Source organism: Sinocyclocheilus rhinocerous, unplaced genomic scaffold (assembly GCF_001515625.1).
Source record: "Sinocyclocheilus rhinocerous isolate Xijiao unplaced genomic scaffold, SAMN03320098_v1.1 scaffold542, whole genome shotgun sequence".
Classification (NCBI taxonomy): domain Eukaryota; kingdom Metazoa; phylum Chordata; class Actinopteri; order Cypriniformes; family Cyprinidae; genus Sinocyclocheilus; species Sinocyclocheilus rhinocerous.
This window is the reverse complement of record NW_015638928.1, coordinates 433,684-446,814: the sequence shown is the minus strand read 5'-3', so window position 1 is coordinate 446,814 and position 13,131 is coordinate 433,684. Positions and strand designations below refer to the sequence as shown.

Sequence of the window (13,131 nt, the reverse complement as noted above, 5' to 3'; positions counted from 1 at the left end):
CCAAGATTCCCACCACTCCCTTCCGAGATCAGGTGGTGAACCTGCAAGCACTGCCCTCGGAGGAGGCAGATCCAGGCCATGCGTTGCTGTGTCCCGTAAGAGCACTGCGCATATACGTGGACCACACCCGGAGCTTTAGAAGCTCTGAGCAGCTCTTTGTCTGCTACGGAGGTCAGCAGAAAGGGAAGGCTGTCTCCAAGCAGAGGTTGGTCCACTGGATAGTGGATGCCATCGCCTTGGCGTACCAATCCTAAGGCGTGCCGTGCCCCCTGGGGGTGAGGGCTCACTCCACACGGAGTGTCGCCTCCTTCTATGCGCTGGCGCACGGCGCCTCCCTGGCAGACATCTGTAGAGCTGTGGGCTGGACGACACCGAACACCTTCGCGAGATTCTACAGTCTACGCGTTCTTCCCGTGTGTTGGGTAACAGGTAATCGGCGGGAAGAGCTGTCCGGTGTCATGCTTGCTGCATCATTCCCCCTCACCCGGTGATGCGAGTGCCTTTCTCCTCCTCCAGTAAGTTCCCCGGACGGCGAACACTGGCGGAGTAGGCTCCGGAAGGCTCGCTTCCCCATCGTTTCTGCCTAAGCTGTAAACATCAAATCGGAAAAACTTGAAGCAAATCTTAATATGTAGTTTTTAATATCTCTCTTGTAAAAATATATTTTTCTTCATTGACGTGGTCACCATCCAAAATTAGGATATTCTTGGTCATCTTAATAACACATATAAAAATATACTAAAAAAAAAAAAAAAAATCAAAAATGTGAAACAATCCTAGTGAAAAGAGGGACTAAAATGCTGCTCATATATGTGAAAATTATCACATAATTCTAATTAAAACTACAGTATATAGTAATGCTAACAGGGTAACAGGGTTGACAAAAATACCAAAATATGTGGCAGAATAATTGTCATAAAATAATAAATTGCATACCCTGAGATGGCACAATACAATTTCTTGTCATTTTAAGGTGTCTTCATTTCATGGATTTTTAAAATGTTTTTATTTATTTATTTATTATTGATTGACAAATTTAAAATAGGACTAATACTAATAATAAAACTAATAAATATTAAGAACCAATAAAATGACAAAGCCCACAACAAAATTACTAAAGCTTTAACTAAAATGAAAATGAAAGCAGAAAATCTAACAATAAAAACAAGTTCAGTTAGTATCTTCATGATACTGAAATAAAACTGGCATTAATTTGATTAATCAGATCAAGTGTCTGTATGGCAAATGCTCTTCACTAACTTCACTCTTCCTTACTTTTGCATTTTATTTATTTATTTTAAGCTGATGTGTGAAGCTCACACGTGTCCTATAACAGAGGACTGTAGTTCCAAATCTATAGTTTTAGCATCTCAAAACTGCAATGCGTGCTGTATGTGTTGGTTTAATATTAGGTTAAATAGTGCATTTATAAAATTTAATAAGATGTACTTTTAAGAGTGGTTCAACTGAATATGATAACAGATATAATTACAATAGAGCCCAAATAAAAACAACAAAAATATAAACTCAAACTGACTAAATCTATTCGCAGTAGAAACCACGTATATACAGCTACACAGCTTGTGGAGTCACATGATATCATGGAGAAATCCCAATGAATTAAAGCAGATAGACTAAAGAACATACTTTAGCTTTAACTTTCATGTACTATAATGGTGCTGCAGCTCTGAAATGTCTGCACCAAACCCAGCACATAGAAGCACATGTTAGAGATGAAAGATCACACACACACACACACACGCGCGCACACTGCTCACGGGACACGGGTTCATGCTCCTCGGGGAATTTATTAAGTGCTTGTATTTTTGTCATTTTTTCTTTCATTTAATTTGTATCACTTGCGCTCCTGTCTGGAATCGTGGTATGGACAGTGAAGCAACTAGAAAATCATTTACATCACTTTTTTTTTTTGTTGTAGTTTTACTGACTTGGAGACCACGAACATTCCAGCAACACACTCTAGGGTAGATGAGAAACAATCAGAAAGCTTTTTGCATAGTATTAAATGAACAAAGACATTGAGTTTTTTATTTACAATTATTGTATAGATTATAAAATTCATAAAAACAAGATGGATGAACACTTTTCATTTACCCATAAATTGCTAGTGCGCCAAAAGTACCTGTGGCGTCGTATGCTCTTTGTTCCACAAAACGCATGCTGCTAAGTACAGTACATAGAAGCTGATGTATTGCAAGAAATATTATTATTCGTGATTATTAGAATGCTGTCATCCTTCCGGTTTATTGGTTAAACATTTTAAATTGCATCCGTTATTAGGCCCGTCAACACAGGGCACAGAACTAAACTGAATTCAACTGAAGTGGCCAGTCATACCGTAAAAGATCTCTTCTGGAGTCATTGCATTCCACGCACATTTCAGACAAACTCCCCTGTGGCGCCTTTCAACGTGTCAGAGGTGATTCTTTTGGTCAGTGCACAGAATGATTGTGAATGAGGCTTTGACATGTGTTAAAGGGATAGTTCACCCATCAGCCGATCAATTGAAAAGATCAGTTTGTTCATCATTAGCTCTCTCACGAAGGTCATGATCTTCTGTAGATAATTCCTTTATTTTAATCTGCTTCTGTTGTTTCATATGTCTTTAGAAGAATAGAAGTCATGCGGCTCACTTCTCTGAAGCTTTCATGGTGCTTTTGGAACGGCGTGAGGGTGAGTAAACTATACCTTTAACATGATAAAGGGCAAACGATTTCTGGGGGAAAAAAAAAAAATCTGTCTCAGTTTTACGTATTTATATCTCTCGTTGAGTATGCCTGAGCTAACAGTTAAAGCTTGTGCACCTTATCTTGATGAGTAAAAGTTCAATTTAAGAACGATGGAGAAAAATGAGTTGCATATTAAGTGTATGACATCATGCCTTTCCAATTCCAAAGAACATCAATGAATACATGGGCGACTTCATAAGTGTGCCTTCCGACAGACCCCCGTTTGTCCTTTCGCTTCTAGAGTACAATAAATAGTTAACGACTAGTGAATACTGTTGAGATGCTAGAGTATATTTACTGACTGCAGGAAGACAAGCTTGATTTGAACACAGAAGTACATCTAAATTTACACCACAGAAATTCATTCATATCCGGATAGTGCAGAAAAGGATCATAAATGTATATATAGATATATAGATTTTTTTTTTGTTGTTGGTTTGGGTTTTTCTTTTTTTCTTTTTTTTTTTTAAGAAAAGAGTCAAAAGCAACATTCCTTCTTTTCGTTTCGTTACATGATAATTCATAATTCAGTTGTTCAAAGTGTCGTCAGCTCAGCAGCTGGGTTCATTTCCTTTAACCAAAAGAAATATACAAATTAAATGTCAAAAAGAAGAATCAACACAATAAATCACAATATTTGAACACAATTTTGATTTCCATACAGAGATGCCAGATATAACTTAGTTTACATGTTTCCAACATAAAACCCATCGCAGCTTCTGATGGTCACACAGAACTGAAACTATTTTATGTTAAATAGTATGTACTTCTAAAGAAGATATTTAAATCCAACCTGATATATCTGCTCACGTTTGAGGCCGACCGCAAGTTCATCGCCGAAACCTTTCGAAGCCAGCCAAACCGATTTAATGTTTTCGGGGTGCTCGGAGCCGTCGATCCCGACACTTGTTTAATACTTCGATGCCACGTGAATGATATATCCCACTATATTTTGGTTTCTTTTGTTATCTTCTAAAAATATCTACATTATTTGACAGAATAGCAGGCAAGTCCAGCGCACAATTGGAAATAAAACATCTAAAGTCCGATATTACAGGAGTACTGAACAACGTGAGCTGTTCCAACTACGTCTGCTGCGTGGTTTTGAACCCTACAAAGAAGTTTTAAACCCTACAAAGAAACCAGGACGTATCTACAGGTTTGTAAACAAATTACATTCTCTTTAGGACATAAATAAGTTAAAGTAGTTATGGAAGCAGAACCAGGCAACATGCCAACAAATAAAGATAAACTCTGTAAATATATATTTATAATATGTCTATAAATATATATGTACGCTTAATAAATTCTAATGGGTTTTTCTTTTTCCGACAGGTGCAAATCTACTGTGCAAGTTCGGAGTCCTGCGACCTGGATACACCTTAATCAATAACCAAATAAATCTATACAATTAGATACATGCCACACACAATACTCACAGATCAGTGAATCAGAGAAGCCGTCTTAAAATAGCAGTCCACCGCACATTCCATCAAATCAAATCAAAACCGTTTAAATAAAAATAAAGGTTTCCAAATAAAAACCTGGGTAATGTACATTCATGCAGGAGCAACGATAATAGCTGAATTCGATTTAAATTACTCGTAGTCGTTTCCTCAGGAAGTGGGAGCGGTGCGCTTACGCTCTTGTATTGTTTCTCGAGTCGCTCCGCGATCGTCCGAGTCAGTCGTCGTTCATGCGTTCGATAAAAGAATGCGGCGCGACCACACATACAGTCAACAGTACACGATTCGCGTTCGTGTGCACTCCGGAGCGCTTTTAATCGTAGAGTCTAAGATGATTCTTGAGTGGTCTCCCACGCGAGGTGGCTAAAGCGATGTCTCCAGACTATGAAGCGGGCTCCCGGGACTGGAGGAAGCAGCAGATTTATTTGTGTCGGTTGTCAGGTTTATGCCGCTGTCGATGGCGTTGTTGTTCTTGTTGGGAGATGAGGGCTGACTGGAGTTCTTCCTGGCTGCCTCGTCGTCAATGTCGGTGTCGTCTATGAGAGGAATGTGAGGTGTGGAGTCCTCTATTCTAAACTCTGGATGAGTCATGAAATTGTGGATGGAGGTTCTGGATTCGGGTTTTTCCAAGCCTTCGTAGAGGGAGCTACGAAATGCGTTCACAACACGTATCTGCGTGAGGAAAGAGATCGCTGTCAAAGGCTTGGAAAGTGAGCTCGGAAGACCCCCCAGTGGCACAGTGACAACAGGAGGAGGGAAAGAAAACATTTGGAAAGCATCCCTAATTCACTTATTCTACCGTGCACAGTTTAAGGATTGCATCGAAAAGAACATAACTCAAACTCATGGTAAAATAATGAGACTGGAAAGGAAAACATAGGCAATGCTCTTCTGTCCCGTACAGTACACAATACAGTCTACAGTGTATGGTCCAAAGTGTTGCATACCTAGAGACAAGCATTGTTAATTCAACAAAAATGGAACAAAAGAAGTAAAAAACAAAGGAAAACCAAAACGTCATGCAAGTTGAACACATCTCGTGGAAAGTTGGTAAGAGGAGTAGATTAGATATTGAGATCCAGGATGAGTTTCAAGGTAAACGCAAAGGCAAACAAAAGAGAAGTCGTCTACAAAGATTTACATAGAGGATGACAAGGACAGGAGAGCCTATGCTTCGAGAGCATAGAGTCACAACATGATGATGGAAGCGAACCAAAAGCTTGACAAGCCAACTCAACGACTACACACAACATGCAGCTCGGGACAACACCATGTGGAGATGAACACAGGCACACAGACTGTGGAATAAGAAAAGAGACCAGAACAAACACAAGTCTGTTCTTTCAACAACTCCATGCGTCTCTGTGTAAACACTCAAGTATAGGCCGAAGAGTTTTGTTCAGATTCACGGAACTGCACTAAAAAATAGGAGAATCACTTAATGAGTTGTTACTGTGTGGAACTGAGACTTCCTAGAAATATTGTACTGTGCTAGTTGGGAGTAGCAAATATTCTGCTTCAAAGGGTGCAATTACGAACAAGCAAGTACAAAAATCTAGGCATAATTCTCACACTAAACTAATGATGCATACAGTCTATGGTCCTGTTCCACAACCTCGTGAGCTGCCTACCCAGACAGCAAGATGTCAAATTCTTCTGGCGAATTCTAAGGTCCTAAGGCAATCCCAGAATGCATTGCAACAATCTTGGTGTTCATTTTCATCCAAGATGGTGGTTGAGAATTTTTTGTATGTTATTCAATTCTTCAAAGCATTGACAAAAAGTTAATAGCCAATATCTGTCTTGCCTGCTTATTAGAGCAAGGGTATCAAACCTGTCCCTGGAGCCTTGCTGAGGTTAACTGATTAATCAGGGTTGGAGCTAAACTCTACAGGACAGTGGCCCTCCAGGAAAAGTTTTGGAAAGTGTTGAGTTGTTAGCTTAGCAACACACTAATGTCAGACTAGCATTGTGATCAATTTTTCTTCAAGTGAGGAATCAGAGTTCACTATAGAACGTTTTATATCTGTCACTTATGAGATTCTGTTTGGCTTGGGATGCTACCTTAAGGCAGGGGTGTCCAGTCCTGCACCTGAAGGGCCACTCTCCTGCAGAGTTTAGCTCCAGTTCCAATTAATCAAGATCTTCAGGATGACCAGAGACTTCCAGGCAAGTGTGCTGGGGACAAGTTGAAGCTAAACTCTCCAGGACATTGGATTGGACAGCACTGCCTTAAGGGGTAGATGGAAAAAAAATCATAAGTTTCTGAGGGCCAGTTTTACTAAACGGGGCAAATTAGCGCGAGAGCGCAATCCCAAAACAGCACCGTTGAGCATGGAAATTTCTGCTGGGGATTTACTAACAACACGCAAATTAAAGAACACAAACGCAACATCTCATTTACATATTGAACGACGCAATATACCAAGCGCAGCGCAAATTAGCGTAGTCGCAAATAAAGAATAAAGAAATAAATAAGCCACAGTAACTTGAAAAGAACCGGAGGCCAAAAAGTATAGGGTTGCAAGAAGTTTTGATAGAGCTGGTATTGAGTGACTCCTAGTTGAGGGTTCCAAGTCGTCTTTGATTTTCTAAAGCAAATTAAAAATAACATGGCTTGTCAAACGATATGTTCGGATAATGTGTTCTTCTGGCATTCCAAATAAATTAATATGTGTGGAAAAAAATCCTCTCCCTTCTACCCTTCTCTCTGTGCCTCCTCCTAGCAACAATAATTGCAGCCATTTTTAAGCGCAAAACAGTTTAAGACATGCTTTTTTGGGGCATTAAATAATGGCGCAAATGGCAGTAATCTGACGAGCACAAACATTAGTAAATCTCGTTGCGTGATTCATTTGAATACTCTCCTCCCATAAATTTTGCATCTGAAAGGGAAACTCCTACAAATGCATATTCAATAAGGTCAGGTGCAAAAATAACTGTGTCCACACCTTTTCAGCGCTAATTCTTCACTGCCCATCTTTAGTAAAACCTGACAGTACTATTTTAACGTCAAAAGACAGTTTGCGCTGGTGCAAGCTTATAGTAAAACTGGCCCTAAGTGTCTATACTGTTGGTTACTAGCAGACGCTCCTACTCAAACTGTATACCCGCATCTATGAACTGCCCCAACTGAAAATGAGTAACCTGCAGCCTTTGCCACTGTCCGTGTAAACCACTCTCTTGGAGGGAGATGCCAGAGCGAAAGTTAGGAGCTCGATAGGGTTTGGAACTGAGCCTCTATCATACCACCAACTACTGACCTGCTGAACATAAAATTATCGAAATCAGCGAACTACCTCTAACGACCATCAAACTCGATTCTTACCTTCTGTCCTGGTAGCAAATAGCACGCTTTCAACCTAGCTAAGAGCAAACTTGCAAAGCCAACACAAACGGGTCTGAATGACAGATGAAAACAAATGTCAGAAGGAATCACATAGATGAAGACTGGCCTAACGTTTAGTGAGATTCTGCAGCTGTCAGCATCACACAGCAGACTACATGACCAACAGAGTAAAGCCACGAGACATAATGGGTCACTGTGGGCCTCGGATCTACATCACACAGACGACAAACAAGACAAGACTATGGGGAGGAAGAGCCACTCTCTTCACACGTCTCCGTAGCTGTGTGGAGAGAAGAAAAGTAAAAAAGGGAACAAAACAGCCTCCCGTGATCAATAGAGTAACTTCAACAATGCAGCCTAGAGCATTTCGGAGAACATGTCAGGCTACAGCTGAGTGGGGAATGGTACAGTTGGCTATACTTGAATGTTTACCCAGCCTGGTGAGTTTGTTGGTGGAATATTAGTTCACATCAATTTTGCGACGGACAATGGAGGGACTCACAACCTGTAATTCACTTCGTAGGCTGCACCCTTAGTCCAGGGCTCTTAGCACTCTGGGGAAAACAAACACATGGTACATTGAAACACATGTTCTTCTGAGAAGTGGGTTAAAGATGATCCTGATAAACAGTGTCATGAAGAGTAAGAGGAAATCAGAAGCAAAGCAGATTTTCAGGGATGCCCTTTGACAATACTTTACACTAATTTGTTTACACTAAATGTCTAAAGAATAAGAAATAGTTTGGGAGCTCCAGTGTAATGCCAAATCTCCATTGGATCCAATAGGTAATGCCTGATTAGAAATGTCTGTCAGATCTTCCCACTGTAGCTGTCGGAGCCATAATCTTTTGGCCAGTGCTCTGACATATGGACACACTGTCCTATTGAAAGTTAAAAAACACCCAAAAAATATAACTTAAAAAAAAGCTATCCATTGGCGAAGTACCTGCAATTTGTAATCTGTGTGAGTAGTGCACAATTTGAAATCTTACATTTCTTATGGAACCACAGAACATTTCTGAGTCAGTTATCTGAGCCGTAAATGCCATGTGACTGATATAGAGTGTAGGACTACAAAAATATTAACTTAAATAAAAAAAAAATAAAAACATATTATACTATACAAATTTTATAGTATTATCACCCTTGGTTGAAATGGAGGTTTTTGGGGTCAGTTATCATCCCTTATCTGAACCCTGAGCACAAATCCTTGTGAAAATCCACAATTTTTTCTATTCTATCTGTTTTCTTTTTATTTATTATATAATTTAAAAAACAAAAACCTTGGTATGTGTACTGCATTAAGCTAACTGATACTTGTTATAGCACTTGCATATCATTGCTCTTTTGTTGATTTTGTCGCTTTGGATAAAAGTGTCTGCTAAATGACTAAATGTAAATGTAAATCCGGCCAGAGTGTGCAGTGGTTCTTTAAAACTCACAATTAACATAATGAAATGGCACACTAAATGGTGCTAAATGTCTTCATACTTCATAATTGTCCAAGGACCTGTAAACTCAGAATTACTGTAATTAAAAGGTTCCAACAAATCATGTCTTTATCAAAAGCTTGTACATTTGAAACTGGGAATTCTATGGCGTTTCATTACAAGTCATAATGTGGTGTGTGCCTTGTTTTTCATTTACTTTGTAAGAGTGTATCGTGGTGAATTCATGTGATTAAAGGGGACATCGGATGCCCCCCTTACGAAAATTAGCCATGGTTTTATTGTAGTAAAAGTGTAGTAACCATGTTTTTTTGGCATATTGATTACCATTTGTATAACCACAGTTTTACTACAAATACCATGGTTAAACTATAGTTAGTGTAGCAAAACCATGGTTAATCTGTAGTTAGCATGGTTTAACAGTAGTAACCATGGTTTTTTGGTTGTATTTTTAGTAAAATCATGGATAATTTTCGTAAGGGACATTTTCCACAAGTTGGATAATGATCCTTTAGGATATTCATGAAATGTCTGCTAAATACGTTAGTTAAAATTCCTTAATGGTTGTGTAAAACAATAACCTTTTTACCTTGTCATAAATATTTCTGTATACGGCGACATGTTTCGGTGCATGTCTCTTTAAATGTTAATGAGCTATTCCTCACCCGTTTTTTGTGTATTCAGTGGCACATTACCATCAAAAACAAAATTAACCGTGTCCTCAGTGGCTCATATGTCAGGAGAAAATAAATACTCTTATGTTCACTTTTACATGCAACTACAAAACACCTGCATTGCCAACGAGACATGGCTGAGGGCGGAAATATGCTAATACAGGACAGTCTGTCAGTGTCCGTGGGCGGGGCCTGAGCAGTATGATGTCATACTGCTCAGAAAATCAAAACGGTTTGATAATTGAGACTGTTTAGGTTTTTTGGGGATTAAAAAAGAGGAGTGAATGGATTTTTATCATTGTAGGGTGGTTGTGTCCACACACTGCTAAGACATATGTATATCCAAATACAACATAAAAGTGAATTTTGCATCCGATGTCCCCTTTAAGGATTTAGTTGTCAATAACAAAGCTGTACATGGATCTATTTTGCTGTTGCCATAGAAACAAATCATTTCTGACTCCGAGAATATGAACAGCTCTGAGTAGCTGTTGTCTCGTAATTATGGTAACCCTCACATAAGATTAATGCAGCATTATATTTACAACAGACTGCAGAACAGAGCTTCTTTCTAGAATCTCTGCTGCAGAGCTGCTTCCCTGTGATGCCTTTTTCATAATGTTTACTGTTCAGTGTTCAGTCTGAAATGTAATACTTTGCACTTTGAACTTTCATGACCTACATGGATATATTTAGGTTGGGGCCGCATCTCATATTTTGCAATGTTCTGGCTCCAGATTTGTTATACCCCTGTTGAAAAAAACAACATATGCAGGTTAGGTATGTTTTGAAGCATTGGCAGCTGGATTAAGCTGGTCCTTAGTTGGTAATGAGCTGGTGTAAACTGGTCCTGAGCTGGTTATAAACTGGTCCTGAGCTGGTTTAAGCTGGTCATGTGCTGGTTCTAAGCAACTAGCTCCTGCTCAGGACCAGCTCATAACCAGCTTAAACCAGCTCATGACCAACTAAGGACCAGCTTACACCAGCTCAAGCCAGCAGCCATGCTTCAAAACATACCTAACCAGCATATGCTGTTTTTTTCAACAGGGGCATAACTGTTTTAAAAAGAGTTCAAATCTCTTTGAATTCAGTAATTTTTTGGTTTCGTTATGATTGGCCCACTTCAGGTCTGGAGTCCAAGAGCATCCCTGACAAACACCCAAAGAAGAGTGTCACTCACGCCCAGAGGGAGCAGCAGCAGTGCTGGTAGGAGAGGAAAGAGCATTGCACAAGGACACGTGACTAGGACTAGAAACATGGGTTACATCCTGATTTTGACTGGTGGTGGAGGACTGGCGTCTCAGAGCCCCCTGAAAGGAAGTCCCGCTCTTGAACGTGTTCACTACATCGATCTGCAGGAAGGGGGAGAGAAATGCATGGAGCAATGCTTCATCACATGGACATGGTTTAGAAGACTATGACAGGCCCTCATCACACATTAAACACTTCATCTGAAATTAGCACTGAGGCTTTGATGGCTTTAGAAAGGTCCTCCTCCCCGCTGTTGCAGCTTTGACAGCAGTCCCGATGAACGCCCAGAGACCCTCGAGAGCCTTGCCGCAGGACTGCATAAGAGTACTGTTATCATATCACATGACAAACAACAGGCCATAGCAATTCACCGTAAATTATCTGCATGCCACTACCAAAACTCTGTCGCATGCAGCGCATTATACAACAGTTAGTGCTGCTCCTCTAATCTGATTGGACAGATGGCATTCCGTTAGTGCAGATATTTAGAATATGGGACGTTTTTCCCTGTTCGCTGCTTGTCTGTGTTCGTAGTGTTCCAGATCAGTGTATGTGAGTGGAGCTGTACGATTTTGCCTGGACCGAGAAGCAGTTGAGCGGAAGTGAAGTTACAAAAGTCTTTGAGCAGGTATGGCCAATCTCTGTCACTCCACTCATATACACTAATCCAGTCTGTGTGTTGCTTTGATGGTTGAGACTGTTTTCAACAATGTAATAAACTGGACAACTTTGTCTCAAACATCATTAAACTGTTGTATAAAAGCATCACGACACTCACAACGGTGCTATTGGTCCAAATATCAGGACTCATGCCCAAATCACAGCCGTGATGCTATTCAGAACAACATCGTGCTTGTGATTGTGATATTGCTTAAGGACATGATTTTAGACTGGAGTGAAATATTATTGCAGGAATGGCGTATGAATGATCTGAGTGGGGGCGATGTAAACATATTGGCTTTGCTCAGTGAAAAAGTAGTTCTAAATAACTTTTTTTTTTAAATTTCCAGTGTAGGCACGGGTTTAGAAATGCAATTATGTTGTTCCTAAAAATTTACAGCACCCAGAATCATACTTAAGCTTTATCTTGAGGTTGTCATTGTAATGTAGATCTAATTATGCAAAACGCTATTCAATAAATGACTGTTCGGTTGGAATATAAAAGTGTTTTCATGAAAGGTGTACTGACAGCCCATGATCAATGCAACAGTACTGAAGTCTTGCGATCAGCGCTGATGTTTGTGCCAGTAATGGCATTTGGCAGAGCTGTGGTTCAACCTCCGCATTGTTCTAAATCTGGCTGTAAAACACACTGCCAGCCATGCAGATGGTTGAATCTCAAGTACATAATTACAAACACAACTGATGTTCCAGCAGAAGTATAGCTAATTCCCACAGATGCCATTCGCAGAATTCATGCTGAATATTTCATGCGGAAACTTTCGTAGCTTCCCAAAGGCTGTCAGAGGTGCTAACCTGAGTCTGGATTCTGTTGAGGCCTCTGAACCAGAGGATCTGCCCTCGCCGCAGCTCCCTCTCAGCGTGATCGATCTCCTCCTGGTCCTCGTTCATCTCCTCCTCGTGCATTTCATCCTTCTTTGACAGCTGACCAGCCCCTCTGAGGAACCTCAGCTTGCTGTTTGGGATTGTTGAGATAACCTGACCCAGAGCAGGATACACGTGTATGGATATTAGAACACTATAGCACACAAAACAGAGCTCCATCCTCACAGATCCAGGTGAGGAACAAGCCATGTGTACTGCTTGTAGAACATCAGGACAGCTGTATAGTTATGCTGGCAGATACTGTTGACAATTCGGATGGCAAAAAGAACACTTACAAGCAACTACCAATGAGATACATACAGTAGGCTATATTGCTCACAATTCCTTCATATAGAAACTGACCAAACAGTGAGTTTTCCGTGTCACTATTTTTCATCCATGGAAAATCTGAAAATCTTTGAAGGCGATATTTTGGCTGTGACCCTGGTGACCCTGAAAATATTCCCAATTAAGTGATACTAAAATCAACTTTCTGTTCTTAAAGGGTTAGTTCACCCAAAAATGAAAATTAGGCTGCGTTTTACTCACCCCCGAGGCATCCTAGGTGTATATGACTTTCTTCTTTCAGACGAATCCAGTCGGAGTTATATTAAAAATTGTCTTTGATCTTTCAAGCTGTTTAATGCC

General features: G+C 40.1%; 1 protein-coding gene across 1 annotated transcript in view; it reads right to left on the bottom strand.

Moving 5' to 3' along the window:
- Positions 1-4,809: 4,809 nt before the first annotated feature.
- Positions 4,810-13,131, bottom strand: part of LOC107750034 (plasma membrane calcium-transporting ATPase 2-like) — a 68,682-nt gene continuing 60,360 nt past the window's right edge. Inside the window, exons 21-24 of the mRNA XM_016565286.1 lie at positions 12,415-12,597; positions 10,868-11,039; positions 8,071-8,119; positions 4,810-4,888 (exon numbers count right to left, since the gene is read on the bottom strand). Coding sequence (XP_016420772.1) covers positions 8,112-8,119; positions 10,868-11,039; positions 12,415-12,597 — 363 coding nt within the window. The 3' untranslated portion in view covers positions 4,810-4,888; positions 8,071-8,111. The remainder of the gene's footprint in view (positions 4,889-8,070; positions 8,120-10,867; positions 11,040-12,414; positions 12,598-13,131) is intronic.